The sequence below is a fragment of the Cricetulus griseus genome, chromosome 5 (genome assembly GCF_003668045.3).
Source record: "Cricetulus griseus strain 17A/GY chromosome 5, alternate assembly CriGri-PICRH-1.0, whole genome shotgun sequence".
In the NCBI taxonomy this organism is placed as follows: Eukaryota; Metazoa; Chordata; class Mammalia; order Rodentia; family Cricetidae; genus Cricetulus; species Cricetulus griseus.
In genome coordinates this window covers 120,114,274-120,136,644 of record NC_048598.1, presented here as the reverse complement: position 1 = coordinate 120,136,644, position 22,371 = coordinate 120,114,274, and the positions used below count along the sequence as shown (strand labels likewise).

The 22,371-nt window shown below is 43.5% G+C and overlaps 1 protein-coding gene and 1 pseudogene across 1 annotated transcript in view; both read right to left on the bottom strand.

Annotated features, from left to right (window-relative positions):
* The window catches only part of Zfyve1 (zinc finger FYVE-type containing 1), a 54,142-nt gene extending 49,211 nt beyond the window's left edge, over positions 1-4,931 (bottom strand). The window contains exons 1-2 of the mRNA XM_027418447.2: positions 4,701-4,931; positions 2,197-3,125 (exon numbers count right to left, since the gene is read on the bottom strand). Coding sequence (XP_027274248.1) covers positions 2,197-2,679 — 483 coding nt within the window. The 5' untranslated portion in view covers positions 2,680-3,125; positions 4,701-4,931. The remainder of the gene's footprint in view (positions 1-2,196; positions 3,126-4,700) is intronic.
* A 3,145-nt stretch (positions 4,932-8,076) lies between these two features.
* LOC113836027 lies at positions 8,077-11,145 on the bottom strand (annotated as a pseudogene).
* Between the last annotated feature and the right edge of the window lie 11,226 nt (positions 11,146-22,371).

Here is a 22,371-nt window from a genome sequence, read left to right as displayed (position 1 = left end):
ATCCTCTCGACAGTTCTATGAAGTTGAGATGTAAGGGACTGCTGGAGCTGGAATAACTCTCTGTGGCTGCACAGCCTGTGAGCACAAGCTCGGATATGATTTTCCACAGTGAAGCAGTCTTCCCTTAAAGCCAACCAAAGGGCCTGCCTCAAGATGGCTTCTCTAGTGAGCTCAATCCCAGGGACCAACGCGGCAGGAGGAAAGAATTGAGTCTTAAAAATTGTAAGGACCTCCATACATAAGCAGTGGGACACACAGACACATGATTTTTTAAAAGCCAAATCAAAAAAAAAAAAAAGATTATTAACAATATATTACCCTAGCAGGGCAGGGCAGCACTGGCCTTTAACCCCAGCACTTAAGAGGCAGAAGCAGGTAAATCTATTTCTACAGATTAGAAATATTTCTACTAGACAGCTAGTCCTACATAGAGACATTGTATTGGGGGGGGGGAGCATGGTGGTGCATGACTCTAATCCCAGCACTCAGCAGGCAGAGGCACTAGGATCTCTGAGTTCGAGGCCAGCCTGGTCTACAAAGTGAGTTCCAGGATAGCCAGGGCTGTTACATAGAAAAACCCTGTCTCAAAACACAAGAAAAAAAAAGAAAGAAAGAAAGAAAGAAAGAAAGAAAGAAAGAAAGAAAGAAAGAAAGAAAGAAAGAAAGAAAAGACAGAAAGAAAAGAAACAAAAAACATTACCCACATCTGATGGTCACAGGCCACCACCATCTCCCTCCCCACTTAAGGGACATGACCTTTGAACTTACTAGTTTATATATCTCCTATCTCTTGCTATCCTCTCACCAAGTGGGGAACAAACCAAAGATTCTCTATGCATTCTGGAAGCCCTCACTGGCTTCTACACATGAGAAGTCACCATGGTTAGAGTATTCCTCTGAAACTCTGTTTTAAATGCTGTATACTCATGTGTAGTTATGGGTTTGTACACATGGTGTTCTTAGAGGCCCACAGAGTGTGCTGGGTCCCTGGAACTGGTATTACAGGCCATTGTAAGCCACCTAACATTAATGCTGGAAATGGAACTTGGGTCATCTGCAATCCACTGCTCAAAACCAACAACCTGCCCTGCTCCACCCACACTTGTTCCTCATATTCATATGCTAATGTTTTCAAAGGTGACCCTACAAGTAATTGAGACAAGGTCATCTAAGTGAAGTCCTGTGATGGGAGAGGTCGCTTATCAAGCCAAGACATTTGAGCAGGATATGCATACACACACCCTCAGATGCTCATGCTCAGATACACTTCCCAGCCTCTAGACCTATGAGAAAAATGACCTTTTATTCATCATAAACAAGTTATCCAGACTCTCGTATTTTGCTACAGCAACAGATAATGGACTAAGAAGCTTGAATAAGAAAACCAAAAGAGGCCACTAAAAGAATACCCTCAATACTGAGGATAAACAGTCCCCCCCTTATCTGTCACATTATTCTTGGTTTTCTAAGTGCTCTCATGCAGACCGTTGTTCTAAGCTGTTCTTCCTACTACTACTGTTAGTGTTGGTAGGCAACAGCCTGCACAGTCTCATTTCATTCTCACAACCACTGTTCCCATTGTACAGATGAGGAAACTAAGGCTCAGGGGAAAGTAAAACTAATCTGGCCCAAGATTATCCAGCTAGTAAACAGCTAAATCTTACTCCACAGTCCCAGTGCCTCAGGATGCTGAGGCAGGAGAATCACCAGAATCAAGGCCAGCCGGAACGACTAGGATAGGCCCTGTCTCAAAAACCAAAATGTGCCCAGGCAGTGGTGGTGCAAGCCTTTAATTCCAACACTCAGGAGGCAGAGGCAGGAGGATCTCTGTGAGTCTGAGGCCAGTCTGTTATACAAAGCGAGTTACAGGACAACCAGGGTTACACAGAGAAACCCAGAGAGAGAGGGGGATGGGAGGGGGGAGAAGAGAAAAAAAAAAAAGAAAAAAAAGTAAGGCAGGCATAGAGGCAAACACCTACAATCCCAGTACTTGAGAAGCTGAGGCAGGAGGACTGTTGGGGAGTTCCAAGCCAGCTGAGCTACGGAGTAAAATTTCTCAAAACAAAACAAACAAAAAAACTAAATAAATATACCTCTAGGCAACTGAGCCCTTGGCTTTTACTTTTGGGAAGCAACCTCCCAGCAGAAGATCAAAACAACAGGAGTCTAAGAGTCCAGTAATGGCAGGTTACTTACCTGAATTTCTTCATTTTCATCTACCAGGAGGAAGCTCACAACCCTCTCTGTCATCTTCTTCCTCTTGGTCTCCTCATCCATCTCCTCTCCCTCCGAGGGTTCCTGGACCTTGCTGACATGGTACACAGTAATGGGGTGTCTCCTCTTGTTACCTCCTGAGTGAGTCCTCTTCTGGCACTCCAGGCATAAATTGATTTTGCAGGTCTGGCATCTCACAGCTGCCCTCTGCCTAACACCTGGAGAATGCCCGTTGGGACCCTTGCAGGGGTCACAGTAAGGGACGTGGCCAGCTTTGAGCCTTATCCGCTCATGGTTTCGTAGGCGCTCCTGCCTATGCAGCTCCTCCTCACAGCGGAGACACTGCAAACTGCAGCACTCATCGCATTCGAAGACAGCTTCATCAGTCCCGCTGCAGGCATAACTCTCCTGGCACATGAGCCCCGGATTCAGGCCCTTCTCCGCTGGGGATGTCTGGGCACTCATAACTTAGACTCGTCTAAAAACCACCCACCCTGGAACACACACTACTGTACTCTCGCAGGAATGAAGGAAGACAAACGCTTCAAGTCAAAAGGTGGCTAGTGCTTCCACAGGTTGTGAACACTTTAAAAAGGAAAACCTGTCTGGCTAGGAACTTAAGCACACTCAACAAATGTTCAAATGTTTAACTCTCTGCCTCCAAGTCTCCTGTATCAGCAGCAGCAATGTCGACTGGGTTGGAAGGTTTCATCCAACGCAAAGGACAGAGAAAGCTGTGGTCTCTGATGCACGCTGAGAGGTCTGCTACGTTCACAAAGGCAGGCTCATCAGTTAGGCCTCAGCCACAGAGTCATAGTGATGAAATAAAGTGGTGAGGAGCTGTTCCATATACATGAACCTTGAGCCAATTTCAAGAGCTCACTAAAATAGGGGAAGAAGGTTTCACTCATCTGGAAAAAAAAAGGAGAAGTCCACCTTAAAATGAACAAACAAAAAGAACACCTAAATGCCAGTCTACTTCGAGGACTCTAGTTCTTGCTCATAAAACTTACAATGGCTTATTCCAGTACTAGAAATTTTCATCTCAAAATGATGATTAAGGATCTTCCTCGTAAAAACAATCACCATGCTAGCTATGGTGGTACGCCTGTGACTCAAAAGGCTGAAGCAAGGCTACCGAACTACCCACAAACCATTTTATTCCCCCCCCAAAACAAACAAACAAACAAAAAAAAAAAAAAAACCAGCCTACAGGCATCTGCACGTGGGAGGCAGAGGCAGGTGGACCTCTGTGAGTTCCAGGCCAGCCAGGGCTACCTAGAGAGACGCTGTCTCAAAAGAAACATATACCAACCACAAAACATTCCTAGGCCCAGAGCCTCTAGAAGATTTTGTAGCTTTGTTGTTGGCACAATGCTCTGATCCTTTTACTAAATTCTGATTCAAAAATCACTAAACAAACAGTCCTTTGGAGGCTAGCCCTTTGCACCTGGTCCTTATATGTGAGAAGTGGAGAAGGCAGTCTTTAAAAAGCTAAATATAACAATAAACTTTAGACTTCCCTCAAAAACCTAGACAAACCCAATTATCCTTGTATGAGGATTGCTGAACAGGTAAAGGTCTACTAAGGACTCAAGTTAGCAACAACAGTCTCAATTTCACGTTCAAAAACTAAAACTACTACCATGCTTCTTTTTTGTCCCTTATTTCTCTGTCTAGAGCAAGAGAGCTGGGAGCAACAGGAGGCAGAAGTCCTGTACTCTGGTGCACAGGACAGTCAGGCCCTATAGTCAGTCAAAACAAATCATTTTCTCTTGACACTCAAAACCTAACTTAAAATAATTTTAAAGGCAAAAAAAAAAAAAAAAAAAAAAGTGGGGAGACAGAAAAGGGGATTTGGGTCACTTCTTCATGTAATTATACTCCTAATTCATCCTAGCTTTGCCTTCTATTCCAACAGCACAACAAAGTGTAAAGTCCTCCTTTCAGATAATTCACTCCTCCCTTACAGTAATCAATCATTCCATCTGATCTTCAGATAAACAAGGAAGGCTATGAAGTAACCTGGGGACACTATTTACACCCTAACCTCATACGTGCACAGCCAGCTCGCAAAAGAGAAACAAAAATCAAAACTTGTCATTACTGAGAAAAACAGAAAATCAGCCTTCAAAATACCTGACCCCTACACCAGGCCAAGCAAACAATCTGCTCCCTCGGGTCCCCCACCTCGACGCCTCTCTCCAGTCCCGGGTTCCTCACCACCACCTCGTTCCCGGACACCGCCGCCACAACCCGAGGGGTGGCAGCGGAGCCGAAGAACAAAGAAGGCCCCCCAAATCTCCCCTACACCCGCACATCCCGCAGCCGAATCCATTGTTTATGCCACCCCACCCCCACCCGAGCCGCACCCGTCCCCCCTTCCTCCTAGGAGCGACTGGAGCCCCGGGACCAGCGCTCGCCCGTGGATGGGCCGAACTGCCCCCGCCCTGCCCGTGGAGCCCGTCGTGGCCCACAGAGCCCACCCGGAGTAGCTTGGCCGCAGCAAGGCGATGTGAGGGACGCGGGGTGCCGACGGGACCCAGGCTGCTCTATTGCCCCGACGAATCCATCCTCAGCAACATCTCCGCCCCCTCCTCCTCTGCTGCCTTCCAGGCTTCCTCCTCTCTTGTTGTCAGTTGGAATCAGCTGATCAGAGTGAACTTCTCCCAGCTCGGACCAACAGGAAGGCATGAGCAGCGCAGCCCAGCGAGGGAGGAGCTGCCGGGGGCGGAGCACGGCGACGGCGGGGCGGGAAGGGCGCGCATGGCCTCTTGGGAGTAGTAGTTTTCTGGGATCATCCCTCTGTCCCAAAGCCCAGAAATACAGGCTCAGATGACTACAACTCCCAGATGGAACTGTCGTCCTTGCGAACAGGCGGTGCAGATAGGCGGACGAGCATTTCGGGACTTGGAGTTTCCCCTGCGACTGTGGTTTTTTGCAGGTCGCAGCCCGTTGTTTAGGGCAGTGGCCTGGAAAGAAGTTCTGTAAATTAGACAAATATGTTTATATAAGCGGGAAATGGAACGGCACATTTTTATTGTAAATGTTTCCTTCAGAAATGTGCAAAGTGGGAAAAGACCGGTAAACACTGATTGAGAGGATATTAGTGTGCTTGAGGGTATTTCCCTATATAGCCTTCATAACTTCTATTTTTTTTTTTTTTTTTGATTTTTTGAGACAGTGTTTCTCTGTGGCTTTGGAGGCTGTCCTGGAACTAGCTCTTGTAGACCAGGCTGGTCTCGAACTCACAGTGATCCACCTGCCTCTGCCTCTGGAGTGCTGGGATTAAAGGCATGCGCCACCACCACCCGGCATAACTTCTAATTTTTAAATTGTGCAAGAGAACTGGAGCACACACTCCAGTAAACTTTTAAGATTACAGTGCCTGCTAATGTTAACACTATTATCTGACTTTGTAAAAATAGCTTTGTATTTGTTTATTACTTTCATTTTTTCTCAGATATTTCTTGGAACAACAGTGAGGGAAAACATGAAAACACGATGCATAGAAAAGATACTGGTCTGTAATGCCTAGGAAAGTTAACTGAATAGGTAGTTGGAATGAATCACTTAATCTTTCCATGAAATAAAGGAATTTTGTTGTGTAATTTTCTGAAGGCTCTGCCAGTTTTAACGTTCTATGATTTTTATCTCGATAATAGTTAACCTGAGAGAAAAAAACTAAGTTAAGTTTCTTGCCAAAGTACACAGCAAATTATTGACAATGCTGGATAAGACCTCATCTTCTGACTTAAGCAGGACACTATTTTGCCTTCTGATTCAAAGGACATAATTCAATCAATAATCAAGCCAAATATACAAAACAATAAGTGGGTTATGTATAAGGGCTATATTGTTTCTTCATGACAGAAAACCGACAGTGGACTGCGTGGGGTACAGCTTTTTCTCCTGTATACATATCACAAACCAGGGTGGTAAGAACTAAGCTGTTTCTAGTGCTTTAAAATTAAATGTTTACGAAAGTGGTGGTGGTGCATGCCTTTAATCCCAGCACTCCAGAGGCAGAGGCAGAAGCAGAGAGGCAGAGGTGGATCTCTGTGAGCTCAAGGCCAGCCTGGTCTACAGAGTGAGTTCCAGAGTTCCAGGACAGCCAGGGCTGTTACACAGAGAAACCCTGTCTCAGAAAGAAAGAAAGAAAAAAAAACCAAAGAAAGTAAATAAATGTTTATTAGAAGTAAGGTCATGTGAGGAGAGGAAAGAGAGGGTTTTAGGAAAGAAGCTAACAAGTTTTAACCAAGCCTGGGATTGGTCTGTATGAAAGGTTTTATTCCTAGGACTGCCTCTGTGACTACCTGTAGCTTTGCCAGATTATGTCATAACCCTTCTTATAAAATGAAAATAGGGGCTGGAGTGATGGCTCAGAGGTTAAGAGCACTGACTGCTCTTTCAGCGGTCCTGAGTTCAATTCCCAGCAACCACATGGTGGCTCACAACCATCTATAATGAGATTTGGTGCCCTCTTCTAGGCTGCAAGCATACATGCAGACAAAACACTGTATACATAATAATAAATAAATCTTAAAAGAAAAGTTAACTAAAAGACAGGTCTTTTGTCCCTGTCTTGTTTAAAGCATTGTGAAGGAGCTTCTGCCACTCTGGTTCATGCCAGTATCCGACTGTCCTAAATGGGTCCTTTTTCCCAACGGGAAAACTGGCAAAACAGTTTTGTGTGTGTTTGTGGCCAGAAAGCAAACTGTTTTTTGTCGAGTTCTTAGTCTGCTCCAGGATGAGCACTCATGGATTCAGAGAGGTGAATGTAGTCTGTCTGTAGGGAGGCTGAGACTCTGGAAAGCATCTCAAAACTGGAACTGGGTATATCTCCTTTCTTCCTCCTGTAGGTCGGATGTACTCAAAGTTTAGGAATACAGGTCCAGTGTTTCACTCCATCTGGTTCAGATGGTCTCCTGTGGGCCCAGGTCCAATTCCTCTCTGCTCCATGCATCTCATCAACCACTCCAGCAGCCAGCACACCTCATTCTCCACCTTTGAGAAAACATAGGCATGCTCTCAAACCCCAAATAATTACGGGGTCTGGTCCCCTCTATTTATCTCTCCATTTGACCTGAACGAAATTCACTCGAGTTCTGTTATGCCAGAATCTGCCTGCAACAGATTGCTTATTGGCATCCACATTTAAAAAGTTTAAGATAAACAGTGCATTTTTAAATTCACCATGTGGAGACTGGGGGCACAGCTCCCCCCTTTTTATCTTAGAAGCTGTGTTTTTAGGGCATTATGGGCCGATTTTTTATTCCTTGTCCTTGGGGATATATAAGGAATATGTTTTTGTTTTGGTTTGGTTTGGTTTTTTGGGTTTTTTTGAGACAGGGTTTCTCTGTGGCTTTGGAGGCTATCCTGGAACTAGCTCTTGTAGACCAGGCTAGTCTCGAACTCATAGAGATCTGCCTGCCTCTGCCTCCCGAACGCTGGGATTAAAGGCATGCACCAGTAACGCCCGGCTAGAACTAGCTCTTTTTTTGTGTGTGTGTACACATTGGTTTTATTGTAACAAAGCAACTTGTACACTTTAACATTTAAAAATGAGCATCTTTTTCCTTCCAATGAAAACCAAAAAAAAATTAAAAATTAAAAAATAAAGTTACAACAGAGAATGTCATTTCCAAATAAAACCCTACAGGTTCTGTTGATTCTCCCATTGAGTCGCAGGGCTCAAGTCATTGTTAGGTGAGAATTTTAAAAGTGTCACCTTAAACTGCAAGGATGTCTGTTAAACATCACAATTAAACATGCCAAAGGAGAAGCCATGTTGTCACAATGCCCACTAACCCCCCCAGACACCTCAAACCCTCCCTTGCTGACCTTCTAACCCCCCCTTTTTTGTTTTTTTTTTTCATTTTATTAAACAAGAGAAAGTTGACAGATACATGTTGGTAAATGCTAATTGTCTGTATTCACATAGAGACACAGTGTAATCTCTGAGCCTAATATACAGAGAAAGGAAAAAAGCTAGAATTCTATGCACTACTACACAGGGGCCTAGCACCCCCAGTCTCCTGCAGAGCCCAGGGAGCCAGAGGGCTTTTCTTTTCCCCCCCACAGAGCACATTAGCGGTGTTGAATCCATAGTTTGAGATGAGGATAAAAATGAATTTAGAACAGAAGAGTGGAGATTCTTTTCTCGTTGTATTTCGCTCAAGGTATTTCCCCCCAAATAAGTTGAGAACCATGGTGTTGAGAAGAGACCTCAAAAACAGGGCAACTGAGCACAAGAGGGATTGGGGAGGGGAGGGAAATGACTGCAACTTGCTCCCAGGGACTGGAGAAAATTGAAAATAAAAGAAAATAAAAAAGAGGGTTGGAATCCATCAGTCTTCTGTGCTAGTCATCCTCGCCTTCATCCTCCTCCCCTTCCTCCCCCTCGTCATCATCTTCATCTTCTTCATCTTCATCCCCTTCTTCGTCAATATCTTCCAAGCCTTCCTCCTCCTCCTCCTCCTCCTCCTCCACTTCCTCCTCCTCCTCCTCCTCATCTTCTGCCTCTCCTTCTTCATCATCCATATCAGGAATCAAATAGTACTGCAAGGGGTTTGGCCAAATATCGTCTTTGATGACCTCTCCTAATTCATCTGCACCTGCATCAGAAAGGTCAGTAAACCAGGTAAAGAAGCTCTCTGGCTCTTCGTGCTGCCTCTTCCTGCTGGCCTTTTTCTGTGTTTGACTTGAGCGTTTTGTCAAATCCATTCCAGATTTCCATTTGATCTCCGTGGACTTTGGTGCCAGGTCACCACTCTCATTCAGATTAAATTCTTTGGAGAGAACTTTATTTTCAAAGTAAGGATTTTCATCAAAATAAAAATCTATTCTGTAACCTGATTTAATGTCTTCAAATTCTGTCACTTCAACTCTGGTCAAGTAATGCAGAGCCTCTTCATCGTCTTCCTCCCCAAGCAGGGCAGATACTTGGGGAAGGTTGACAAATGTTGTTACCCAAAAATTTGGGATTTTGGCGATCAATTCTGACCTCTTCTGAAAAAGTGGCTGGCGGAGTTTGTTATATTTTTGTTCTACTTTCAAAATTTCCTCACTGGCTTGTTCATTAAGTCTATTTCATTTCGTACTTCGTCAATGTGTTCAATTTCTTCTTGCTGTTCTTTTTCTGAGGTCTCATCGGCCCCGTCGTGGTTGGAGTTGAGCTACTTTTTACTGGTTTTGGCCAGTAATCGGCGAGGACATGGTGCCCTCCGCGGTCAGGGCGGGGAGCGGGGAGGGGGAGCGAAGGGACGGCCAAGGGGGCGGCCAGCGGCTTCCCCTCACGCCACACGCGCCGCGCCCGCTTGCTCCGGCTGCCTCCTCCCGGCGCTCTCTTGCTCGCCCTCCTCCTGGCTGCCTAGCGCTGCCCGCCGGGCCTGATGCGGAGGCAAGCCCGGGCGCGTTGTGTGGGGCCCCTGGCCGGGGCTCTCGCTGAAGGCGTGGAGGCGGTTGCTCGGCTGGACTCCTCGACTCGCCCCGTGCTCCTGCTCGCTTCTCGATTAGGAACTAGCTCTTGTATTGTAGTCCAGGCTGGTCTCGAACTCACAGAGATCTGCCTGCCTCTGCCTCTGGAGTGCTGGGATTAAAGGTGTGTGCCACACCGCTCTGCAGGAATATATGTTTTTTTTTGGGGGGGGTGGTTTTTTTGTTTGTTTGTTTGTTTGTTTGTTTGTTTTGAGACAGGGTTTCTCTGTGTAGCTTTGGAGCCTATCCTGGCACTCGCTCTGGAGACCAGGCTGGCCTCGAACTCACAGAGATCTACCTGCCTCTGCCTCCCGAGTGCTGGGATTAAAGGCGTGCGCCACCAACGCCCGGCAGGAATATATGTTTTTTGATCAATTTTTTATTGAGTACAAAATTGCTGGAAAGCTTTGTTAGTATATCCAAACTCATTATTTGTTTTTATTACTTTTGGCATTCCCATGTAAGTAAAACATCTTAAACAGTGACTTATAACATATCTGGTGGCTTTTCCTGTTTGTGGAGTGGCCATTGAGAAACCTGAACACACAATGTCATCAACAGATGTCATCGAAGAATGTTATCACCAGTCAGTAATGATGGGCAGATAGGTTCAGCAGCGGCTGATTCTACCCAGAGCTTCATGAATGGAGTGTGCAGGTCTCTCAGGAAGCACATGGCAATCATGCAAACCGCCACCAAGGATAACTTCCAGGACAATATTGAAGAGACCCGCCTGCCCCTGGGACTGACTATATACGCCAGCCAGCCCGTCGTCGACATGCAAAAGAAGAGGAAGAAACTTCATCACCCCAACCTAAAAAGGAAGACTCCTGCTTCACTCGAGGGATACAGATCCTAAGAGGTTGTGTAGAGTCTGGGGAGGCGGGGTGGATCAGGATTCTGCTGATAGCAAGCATTTCATTAAGAAATGATCCCACCTTAGGTTATAGTTACACCTAGAATTCAATGGGAGGGGAATATGAACTGTGCGAGTGGTGTTGGACCCAGAAGTGAAGTACAACTCCGGGAGACGCACCCACCCCACAGAGTCACTCACAGGACACAAGTTCAATGCAAAAGCAAAAGGATGTTACTCCAATGCCTTGGGATCGTTCCCTGGAAAGAGAACGACCCCGAGTTTCCAAAGCAGGCAGTTTTGTTTTGTTTTGTTTTTTAAGATTTATTTATTTATCATGTATGCAGTGCCTGCCAGAAGAGGACACCAGATCACATTACAGATGGTTGTGAGCCACCATGTGGTTGCTGGGAATTGAACTCAGAACCTCTGGAAGAACAGTCAGTGCTCTTAACCCCTGAGCCATATCTTCAGCCCCAAAGCAGGCAGTTTTTATGTCTTTTTGGTCACTAGGCAGGAGTAGGAAAACATATTGGCTATAACATACATACATACATACATACATACATACATACATACATACATACATACGTCATTTACTTACTGATTGGCTTGGAACTGAACTTACAATTTTTTTGCCCACAAGGGCTTTGGAATGTTATTTTGGTTTTTACACCTGCAAGTCCATAGGACAGCTAGTTTTTTGTTGTTGTTGTTGTTGTTTATGTTTTGTTTTTTCTGGGAACAGAATGACTTATACTTATTTTCAAAACTTGGGTGCCCTGGACCTGGGTAACCCATAACAATTTTTAGAAACCAGACAGCTGTTGAAGCTAACAGAAACTGGTAATGATAACAATTTCCAGAGACTGCTCATCATGACCGACCATTTCTTTGTCCCAGAGCTCTGTGTGTGAACTGGTGGGTATCAGGCTAGGCTTGAGTTGGGGGTCTTTCAGTGGCTTGTGGTCAGAAATGTAACAACAGGCACCAGTCATCACAGATCACAGGCTTCTTTGTTTTGTTTTTTGTTTTTGTTTTTGAGGCTCTGTTCTTGGCGTTCTTTAGGAGGGCCCAGTGGGAATTCTTGGTTCACTGGTGTCGGGGATTTTGTTTTGAGAGTCTAGGCTATCAACCACTATACACGTTTTTTTTTTTTTTTTTTTTTTTTTTCTCTCTGCCCTGAATTTCCCAGAGGGAAAAGCATTGATGATATCGAGAACAGTTAGGAATGAAAGTTAAAAAGGTGCTGGACAAGCATGATCTGTCTGCAATGCTGAAATGTTGGAACTTTGTCAAATGGCAATGTTCACCCAGTGGTAGTCCACACCATATCCCTTCCTCATCAATGTATACTCAATAATGTAAACAAGTGAATAAATAAATTAATGGGTGGATGAATGAATGAATGAATAAATAAATAAACCTGAATACGTGTTAATTGCCACATGGACATTTTTAATTTGCCAAACTCTGTGATGTGAGTCACATCTTATTTGCCATAAATAGTTGGGGAGCAGGTCTCAAGGATTCACCCCTAAATTAGCCATAGCCATATTGTGGACATATTTCACAGTGTTTGATGATTTGACCAGCTGTCTCTCTGGTTAAGCCAAATAGTTTTTTTAGACTTTTGTTATTTTGATGAAGAAAGTTATAAGACTGTTGAGCTTTCTCTATTTAAGGCAAATCAACCAATTTTGTTAATCAGTTAACTCATTCTATTTGGCTAATAATTAGGGAAAGGCCTATTTAATAGGTTCCCAGAGTGACCCATAAACCATGTTAATTCTCTTAGGTGAATAACATTTTGAATTTGTTTAAATAATATTCTAACCTGAATATTATTGGGTCCTATGTATGGAACTGTCTCTATTATCTTATGAGCCTTAAAGACATAGTGACTGTAGGCATATTAATTAAATGAATTATTTATTAGGACCTGAAAGAACATTGTAACAGCTCCCAATTTGACTATTTGAGCTGAAGCCAGAGCTGTCTGCTCCATCTATTCCTTTTTATCAATAATATCGGCTGCTCTTCCATTGGATGAGCCATCAATAAAAACTAACATAGCTGTTTTTATAGGATTGTTTTTTACAATTTTGGAAACACAAAAATGTATCAGAGTAAATTGTAACAGCCTATAAGCTGCAAACTGATTATCAATTCTTTCTGAAAACTGAGTATAGGCAATCGCTAAGGAATCATTGTTCTGAAACAACCAATTAAACTGTTGCTTGGCATAAGGGACATGTATCATATTTGGTTCTCTCCTAAAATATTTTTTAGACTCTATATGGCATTTCTGTATCATGTAGGCTATTACTTTAAAATAAGGGTTTAATATTAAGACTGGAGGCATAACCATCGTAATGGTTTCTTCTGCCATAGAACAGAAGTTGGACTATGCTTTGTGGGGAGCACATAAGCTTCCCATGGTTTTGCATAGTCAATACAATATATTTGTTGTTGCTGAATAGCCTCTTCTAATTATAGAACTTGTCTACCTTCTTAGTTAGTTGTTTGGGTACATTTGGATCATTATCTCCTTATAGAATCTTTTGTTTTGTTTTGTTTTGTTTTGGTTTGGTTTTTTGAGACAGGGTTTCTCTGTGTAGCTTTGGAGCCTATCCTGGCACTTGCTCTGGAGACCAGGCTGGCCTGGAACTCACAGAGATCCGCCTGCCTCTGCCTCCCGAGTGCTGGGATTAAAGGCGTGTGCCACCAACTCCTGGCTTAGAATCTTATTTAAAGGATTTAAATCAGTTTAGATGTCCCAAAAATGTACTTAATCAATGAATATTTTATAACAACTTCTAAAAAACCTCATTTAAAGATTTTAAACTATCTTTTTCAATTGCTATCTATTAAGCCTTAATTTCTTTAGAATACAGCATATGTCCCAAACAATTTTTAAGATTTATTTAAAGTTTCTGAGTAGCCTTTTCGAATCTAACCTTCGAAGCTGACAAGGTGATAAGACCTCATTTGCATCTTAGCTGACCTGGCCTAATTTGTATTTACAAAGATATATTCAAGTTGTGAATCTAACAAGATGGCTCTCTCCTGAGGCTTTTCATAAACCCTTTTTAAAATTATGTATCGCCAGGCGTTGGTGATGCACGCCTTTATTCCCAGCACTCGGGAGGCAGAGGCAGGCGGATCTCTGTGAGTTTGAGGCCAGCCTGGTCTCCAGAGCGAGTGCCAGGATAGGCTCCAAAGCTACACAGAGAAACCCTGTCTCGAAAAATAAAAATAAAAATAAAAAATAAAATTATCTATCAACTTTTATTTTCTAGATTTTCCTTTTTTAACCATATAAATTTAGGAAGATCTGTATCCTTTCATCTGCCAAATTTTATAGAATCATCCATAGATTCCTCATGTCTCTAAGCTAATGCTATAGGCTTTTGCTAACTTTTTTTTTGTTTTTTTTTTTGGGTTTTTCGAGACAGGGTTTCTCTGTGGCTTTGGAGGCTGTCCTGGAACTAGCTCTTGTAGACCAGGCTGGTCTCGAACTCACAGAGATCCACCTGCCTCTGCCTCCCGAGTACTGGGATTAAAGGTGTGCGCCACCAACACCTGGCTTTTTTGCTAACTTTTTTATTGACTATCTCCTAGGGCTCAAATCATTTATTTTCCTGTTAAGACATTGACTGACTGACTGGATGCTCTTTTTGACCATATTAAAGTGATTTTGATATTTTTTTAAACAATATCCGAGGCAATGTAAATATCTCTCTAATCATATCCAAGGCAATTTAGGCATTTCCATTCATCCGAATTCATAAATTCACAATCATATCACGCATCCAGATGTGGCCACACCGTTCATTCATAACTTGCATACTTCTTACATTTCTCCTTTTACCTAGGTTGTGATCAGTTTGCTGAAAAGAAAAATCCTTAATTGAAATTTCTCCTAACATAGTAGCTATAGTTGAAGGACTTAAAAATTAACAAAGAAATAAAATAAGGAGGCTTAGAAAAACCTCCCACACTAAAAGCAGGGCGACCTGACTTAGAAATCTAATCAAGGTCTCAAGAGTCCCTGGAATTTGCTAGCCGGCTACAATAACTCCCTTACAAGGCCATAAGATAGCCTAACTATATACCAAGAATTTCCAGAAGGCCACCCTGCTCTGGGGTCATGAAGATAAGAACAGACTATCCCACCGCTTAATGTAACAACAGCTGACAAAAGAGAGCCCCTGAGAAACCAAAGAGATAGCTGCAAATACTGTTTGCTCAGACAAGAAGGATTAGCACATTCTGTGGGCTGTTGACCCAAATGGTGAGTCAGGAGACCATCCCGCCCCAAAGATAAGAGACCTCCAAAGGACCTGTGACTCTGGTCACATACCCGAACCCCCTTCCCTCCCTAAAAACCTTGAGGTTTCTCCCTATAAAAGAAGCCTGCTTTTGAGGAATGGGGCTTCCTTTGTCTGCTGGACTGGGAGGCCCATTTGTACAAACGTCCCGTAATAAACTTGCCTCTTATTTTTACATCAGTTGGCCTGGACATTGAGTTTTGGGTGGGGGGGACCGTCCGATTTGTGGAGACTCCTTGATCCGAGGGTCTTTCATAGTCAATCCTTGAAATATGAGCATCCAGAATTTGAACAGATCTATGCTTAAATATGTTGCCCTTTCTTCAGAAGTCTCAAAACAGTTTCTATCTGGCTATATCAATAGCATTTATATACATTGACTAGCCATCAGCCATGGCAGCAGTTTCCAAGGCTGTAAGTTACCTGGAGGAGCTTCAGGTTGTCCTCTGCCCTGTCAGCCATTTTGTTCAGCCTGCCGCTGAAACAAAAGAATGGCAAAGAATGGCAGCTGCTGTGGAGGGAGAGCAAAATGCCCCAGGGTAGATGAAGTTGCCAGCACAATGAAGGCAAGTAGATAAGACAGCAAGAATTTCGTGAACTTCCATTTTATCTGGGCTGCCACTGGAAGTTACTCCCCACATTTAGGGTGAGTCTTCCCACTTGAGTTAAACTGGTCAAGAGGCTCCCTCACAGCCCAATGTAATGGTGATTCAGGCCTTCAATCTAGCACTCAAGAGGTAGAGACAAGAAGGTCTCTGCGAGTTCAAGGCCAACCTGGTCTAGATAGGGAATTCCAGGATAGCCAGAGGTACACATGAGACTATGTCTCAGAGCATAGGGGGCAGGAGGAAGAGCACACAAGTGTGTTCAACAGCTTATATGTTAGTTGAATCCAGAACCAGACAACCAAGAGCAACCCTCATAACCAGCTCTTTATGTGAATTTAGAAGATCGCCCTCAACAGGCAGACCTCTGTGAGTTCGAGACCAGTCTGGGCTACAAGAGCTAGTTCCAGGCAGCCTCCAAAGTCACAGAGAAACCTGTCTTGAAAAAACAAAAGATGAAGAAGGAGGAGGAGAAGGAGGAGGAGGAGGAGGAGGAGGAGGAGGAGGAGAAGAAGAGAAGAAGGAAGAAGAAAAGAAGAGAAGGAAGAGAGGAGGAGGAGGAGGAGGAGGAGGAGGAGGAGGAAGAAGAAGAAGAAGAAGAAGAAGAAGAAGAAGAAGAAGAAGAAGAAGAAGAAGAAGAAGAAGAAGAAGAAGAAGAAAAGATAATGATTGCCCTTGGGGCTGAAGACATGGCTCAGAGGTTAAGAGTACTGGCTACTCCTCCATAAGGCCCTGGTTCAACTCCCAGTAATGACATTGGTAGCTGACAACCATCTATAATGCAATTTGGTGCCCTCTTCTGGCCTGCAGGCATACAGTAATGCAGACTGCATATAAAATAAATAAACCTTAAAAAAAAAAAAAGGTCTGATGTTGGGCATTGGTGGCCCACACGTTTAATCCCAGCACTCAGGAGGTAGAGGCAGGCGGATCTCTGTGAGTTCAAGGCCAGCCTGGTCTCCAGAGCGAGTGCCAGGACAGGCTCCAAAGCTACACAGAGAAACCCTATCTCAAACAAACAAACAAACAAACAAAAATAAATGGTCTGGTTTAGAGGTTAAGAGAACTGGCTGCTCTTCCAATTCCCAGCACCTTCATGGTGGCTCACAACCATCTATAATGAGATCTGGTGCCCTCTTCTGTGGTACAACATACTGCATACATAATAAATACATCTTTAAAAGAATTGAATGCACGTCACCCTCATGCTTGCACCTAGGTCATTGAGATACTTTTAGGAAATTATGGAGATTTCTGTATGGTATAGTGGTGCATGCCTTTAATCCCAGCACTTGGGAGGCAGAGGCAGGCAGATCTCTGGGTTGGAGGCCAGCCTGGTCTCCAGAGTAAGTTCCAGGACAGCCAGGGCTACACAGGGAAACCCTGAGCTCTGGCTAAAAAAATGCATAGACATAAATAAATAAATAAATAAATAAATAAATAAATGCATACATGCATGCATAAGGTGGAAGAGTAAGAAGAAATAAATACGGTTTTGGGGTTATTTCGTGCCTGAAATGTCAGTTCTTGTGAAGCAGGAGGATAGTGCGTTCATGGCTTGTACAAGATCCTATCTAAATAAACAAAAAATTATTTCTTTCAACGTTTCATAAATGCTTAGTTTCCTCTTTTTTTTCTCTCCCTAAAACTTGTTTTATTTTAAATTATGTGTTTGTAGGGAATATGTGCACGTGTAAGTGTTCCACAGAAGTCTGAAGAGGGCATTGGATCCCTTGGAGACAGAATTGCAGGGGGTTGAGAGCTCTGCAATACAGATGCTGGGAATCAAACCCAGGCCCTCAACAAGAGCTGTGCTCTAACCACTGAGCTACTTCTCTAGCCGTTAGTTTCCCCTCTTCAGAGAATTTGTATTTGCCTTTGCTAATAGCCCTAGAGTGTTATTCAAATGATACACTTGTGTTTTACTGTTGTGATGATACAGTTTAGAAACAGCAACTAAAGAGAGGAAAGATCTACTTTGATTTATGGTTTCAGTCTGTGGTCAACTGGCCCCATGATTATAAGTCTGTGAGGTAGAATAGAGTTGCTTGCTTCATGGCAAGCAGGAAGCAGAGAGAGGGCAGAGCCAAGGCAAGTTAATGCTTCAAATTATGACTCCAGTTACCCACTTCTTCCAGATGGATCCAGCTTCTTCCTCTTCTTCTTTTTTTTTCCTTTCCTTTTTCTTCTTTTCAAGACAAGGTTTCTCCACTGAGAAACAGCCCTGGCTGTACTTGAACTCACTTTGTAGATCAGGCTGGCCTCAAACTCACAGAGATCTGCCTGTCTCTGTTATGGGGGTGAGTGGGGATGGATGAATTAAAGGTGCACACCACCACTTCCCAGGCCAAAAGCTCTTTCAGTGATGACCCCATGGATTAATTAATTCATTACCAAGAGCCCTTAGAATCCAATCACTTTCTATAGTATGTTTCTGAATACTACGCCTGCTGGTGGTGATATTTCTCTTTATATGTAGTCTATAATATGCCTTAATTCGTCTTTCAGAGTCCTGATTCAGTTGGTAGACCTCAGATACCCCACCTGTGGCAAACACAGCCTTGATCTCCAGAGTCTGTGTAAGTACTTATCCTGCCTCATTTGTCTTCTCTCTGCAGACCTGGCTAAGACAAAGCTCAGGAGAGTACTGCCTTTAGGAAGTCTTCCCTGGTTCCCACACACCATCCACATGCAGAAAGTATCACTGCCAATACTCTATGTATCTTCATTTTGCAGGGCTAGCCAAATTTCTCTTTCTCTCAACCCAAAATCTAATCTAATCTTCGCTGAAAATGACCTTTCGAAAAACATCAGTTTGCTTTGCATTTCCATTTTTTTTTTTTAATTTGACATAGAATTTTGCTATGCAGCTACGGATGGAACTTTCTATGTAAACTGCCTAGCCTGGAACTCCCTACGTAGCTCTGCCTGGGCTTGAACTTTCCTTTGTTCTGAAATGCTGGGATTATAGGAGTGCACCACTGTACTGATCAGGATGCCATCTTTTACTCCATATTGCTACTTGTTCTTCAGTGACTTTAGAAGATCTAACACAGCTTAGAAAGAAATGGTGCATGGGAGGGAGCTAGAGATGGCTCACCAGTTAAAAACTCTTGCTCTGGAATCATGAGGACCACAGTCTGGATCCCAGAACACGAATGGCAAACCAGCTATCTATGCAAGTGCCTGTAACCCCAGCTCTGAGGTGGGAAGTTTGTTGGAGTTTGCTGGCTTTCAACCTAGCCAAGAAGACCTGAGACCCAGGAAGAGAGAGGGAGGTAGGTAGAAATAGATGGATAGATGGATGAAAGATACAGGCACTCCCTGAAGGAATGGGTAGAGAGTGACAGAGGAGGACACCAGACTCTCTTCTGGCCTCTGTGCACATGTACCTGCATGTACACAGAGGCAAACACACACACACACACACACACACACACACCTTGAGATAAAAAAAAAAGAAGAAACTGGGTCCTTTTTTCTGTTCCTTTTTCTTTTTTTTTTTTAAGTCTTTTCTGGGCTTCAAAGTCTTCCTATTTGCTTACAACCTTATTTTACATCTTTGCTCTGCTAACTTTTGTGTCATTGGTGGGTCAATCTTCATTGATTAGGGTAACGGCTGCACCCCCCCCCCCCCACACACCTAGTCATGTAGCCTAAAAACCATGATTAAGGACTGGAGAGATGGCTCAGTGGCTACAGTGCTTAATGCTCTCATAAAAGACTTGGATTCGCCGGGCGTTGGTGGCACATTCCTTTAATCCCAGCACTCGGGAGGCAGAGGCAGGTGGATCTCTGTGAGTTCGAGGCCAGCCTGGTCTCCAGAGAGTGTGCCAGGATAGGCTCCAAAGCTACTTGTACAGAGAAACCCTGTCTCGGAAAAAAAAAAAAAAAAAACTATCGCCCCCCCCCTCCCAATTAAACATGAATCTGAGGGCTGGAGAGATGGCTCAGAGGTTAAGAGCACTGGCTGTTCTTCCAGAAGTCCTGAGTTCAATTCCCAGAAACCACATGGTGGCTCACAACCATCTATAACTAGTGCCCTCTTCTGGCATACAGGTGTACATACAGACAGAACACTATATATAATAAATCTTAAATATTAATTTGGTGGGATTGGAGAGATGGCTCAGTTTATCACTTGAGTCCAGTTAGTACTGTCTGTTGCGGTGTTGGCTGATCTTGTAGTCATTTTTTTTTTTTTTTGTCTAGAGTTGGGGATTAATCCTAGGGTCTCACCCATGTGGACAAACACTATCACTGAGCTGCAGTCCAACCTCCTACTATCAATTTATTATCTCTTCTATGTCTCCAGCTTAAATGCTTGGCATCTGGTTGATTCAGCTAAATAATGCTTTTCCTGTTTAGGCAGTTTTCTTGGAAAGTCACCCAATAGGCCACTGAACACTTATGTCAAATGTGCTCATAGGGACAGCATCAGAATACACATGGCTATTTGCTGTCTTCCTAACAAGTGACTAGGATAGCTCTCTGATGCTACAAGTGGATGGCTTAACCTGGCCTCCACAAATGATAAACAAATTTATTGGTGGCTCATCCTGACTTTTTTCTTTTTCATTTTTCTTTTTTCTTTTTTTTTTCTTTTTGTGATTGAATCTTATGTATTCCTGGATGGCCTCAAATTCTTTTTTTTTTTTTTTTTTTTTTTTTTTATAAAGCCAAGACAGGGTTTTTACATGTAACAGCCATGGCTATCCTGGAACTTGCTCTGTAGACCAGGCTGACCTCAAACTCACAGAAATTGACCTGCTTCTGCCTCCCAAGTGCTGGGATTTATAACATGTGAAACACCAATAAGCTTCTATTTTTCTGATGGCCCATTCTTTTTATTTTTCTGTAAATTCAGGATTCTACAAGGTGGCTTCATTGACAATTCTGTTCACCATGGTTTCCATTCATGCTACGAGAAAGCAACCTGTTCTTGCTCTTTCTTTTGGTTAGGTAATTGCCACTCAGCAGTCCTCTTAAGAACTGGTCCAATGGTTTTTAGTTTTGAAATTATTTTTTCTTTTGGTTTTTCGAGACAGGGTTTCTCTGTGTAGCTTTGGAGCCTATCCTGGCACTTGCTCTGGAGACCAGGCTGGCCTCAAACTCAGAGATTCGCCTGCCTCTGCCTCCCGAGTGCTGGGATTAAAGGCGTGTGCCACCAACGCCCGGATTTCTTTCTTTCTTTCTTTCTTTCTTTCTTTCTTTCTTTCTTTCTTTCTTTCTTTTCTTTTTTTGGGGGGAAATTATTTTCTATGTGTATGGATGTTTGTCCTGCATGTGTGTTTGTGTACCACATGGATGTCTGTTGCCCATGAAGGCCAGAAGAGGGCATCTAATTCTCTGGAACTGGAGTTATAGCTAGTTGTGAGCTGCCATTTGGGTGCTAAAAGCTGAACCCAAGTCCACTGGTTTCAGCTGTCTTGATTAGTGTTTCTATTGCTGCAATGAAACAACATGACCAAAAAGCAAGTTAGGGAGGAAAGGGTTTATTTGGCTTACATTTCAACATTGCTGTTCATCACTGAAGGAAGTAAGGGCAGGATTCTGAGGCAGGAGCTGAAGCAGAGGTTATGGAGGGGAGTTATTTATTGGCTTGCTTCTCATGGCTTGCTCAACCAGGACTAGCAACCCAGGGATGGCTCCACCCACCATGGGCTGGACCCTCCCCCATTGATCTCTAAATGATAAAATGAGGCTCCTTCCACTCTTATGACTCCATAGCTTGTGTCAAGTTGACACACAAAACCACCCAGTACAACAACCACTACCACCACCCCACCCACCTACCCTTGTGTGTGTGGGGGGGGCAGCTGAAGAGTTTATTTTGTCTCTTTTTCTTCCTTTTTTGAGACAGGGTTTCACAGCCCTGGCTGTCCTGGAACTCACTTTGTAGAAGAGTTTATTTTGGTTTACAGTTGATGCCTACAGTCCATCACAGCAGGGAAATCACAGTGGCAGGAACTTAAGGCGGCTGGTGGAATATATGACATCCACAATCCGGAAGCAGAAAACCATGAATGCTAGCGATCAGTCTTTCTTTATTTGGCCCAGACTTGAAACCATGTGTGGTGAGATATTATTTATGATTTATTAAAGCTTGCCTGGGAATTCAGAAAGCAGTCAGCCACAAGCCATAGAAGCCAGGCACATACCTTTAATCTCAGCAACCAGAAGCTAGGAGGTGATGGTACACACCTTTAATCCTAGGACTCAGGATTAAGAGATAGACACATTATCGGTGAGTCCTAAACGAGAAATAGCTCACACCTTGATCCCAACATTAGGGAAGTATATAAAACAGAAGCAAGGTCTCAGGGATTGATTCATTCTCCAGCCACACTGAGGAGAGGTTACAGTTTGAGGCTTGGTGAGAGATCCTGGAGACAGGATCAGCCTGAGGTAAACCTAAGAAGCTAGTGGCCAGCTGCTTTGCTTTTCTGATACTCAGCTTGAAGTTTGAACCCCAGTATCAGCCTCTGAGTCATTTATTTTTTTATGTTACACCAATAGAATGGTGTCACCAATATTTATATGTGGGTCTTCCCACCTCAGTTAACCAATCTAGGAAACCCAATCTAGGTAACCCCTCCTAGGCATGCTATGAAGCTTGGACACCAGATGAGTCTATATCCTAGTTACTCTATAATAACCATTACACTGAGTAAAGTTGAAGAACAAATGTCAGCCATTGAGTGGTGGCCCAGGCCTTTAATCCCAGCACGTAGGAGGCAGAGGCAGGTGCATCTTTGTGAATTCAAGGCCAGCCTGGTCTACACAGAGAAACCCTGTCTCAAAAAAAAAACAAAGAACAAAATAAAACAAACAAAGAAAACAGAAGGACAATGTCTACATGAAAGTTAGTCAATTGTCAGAG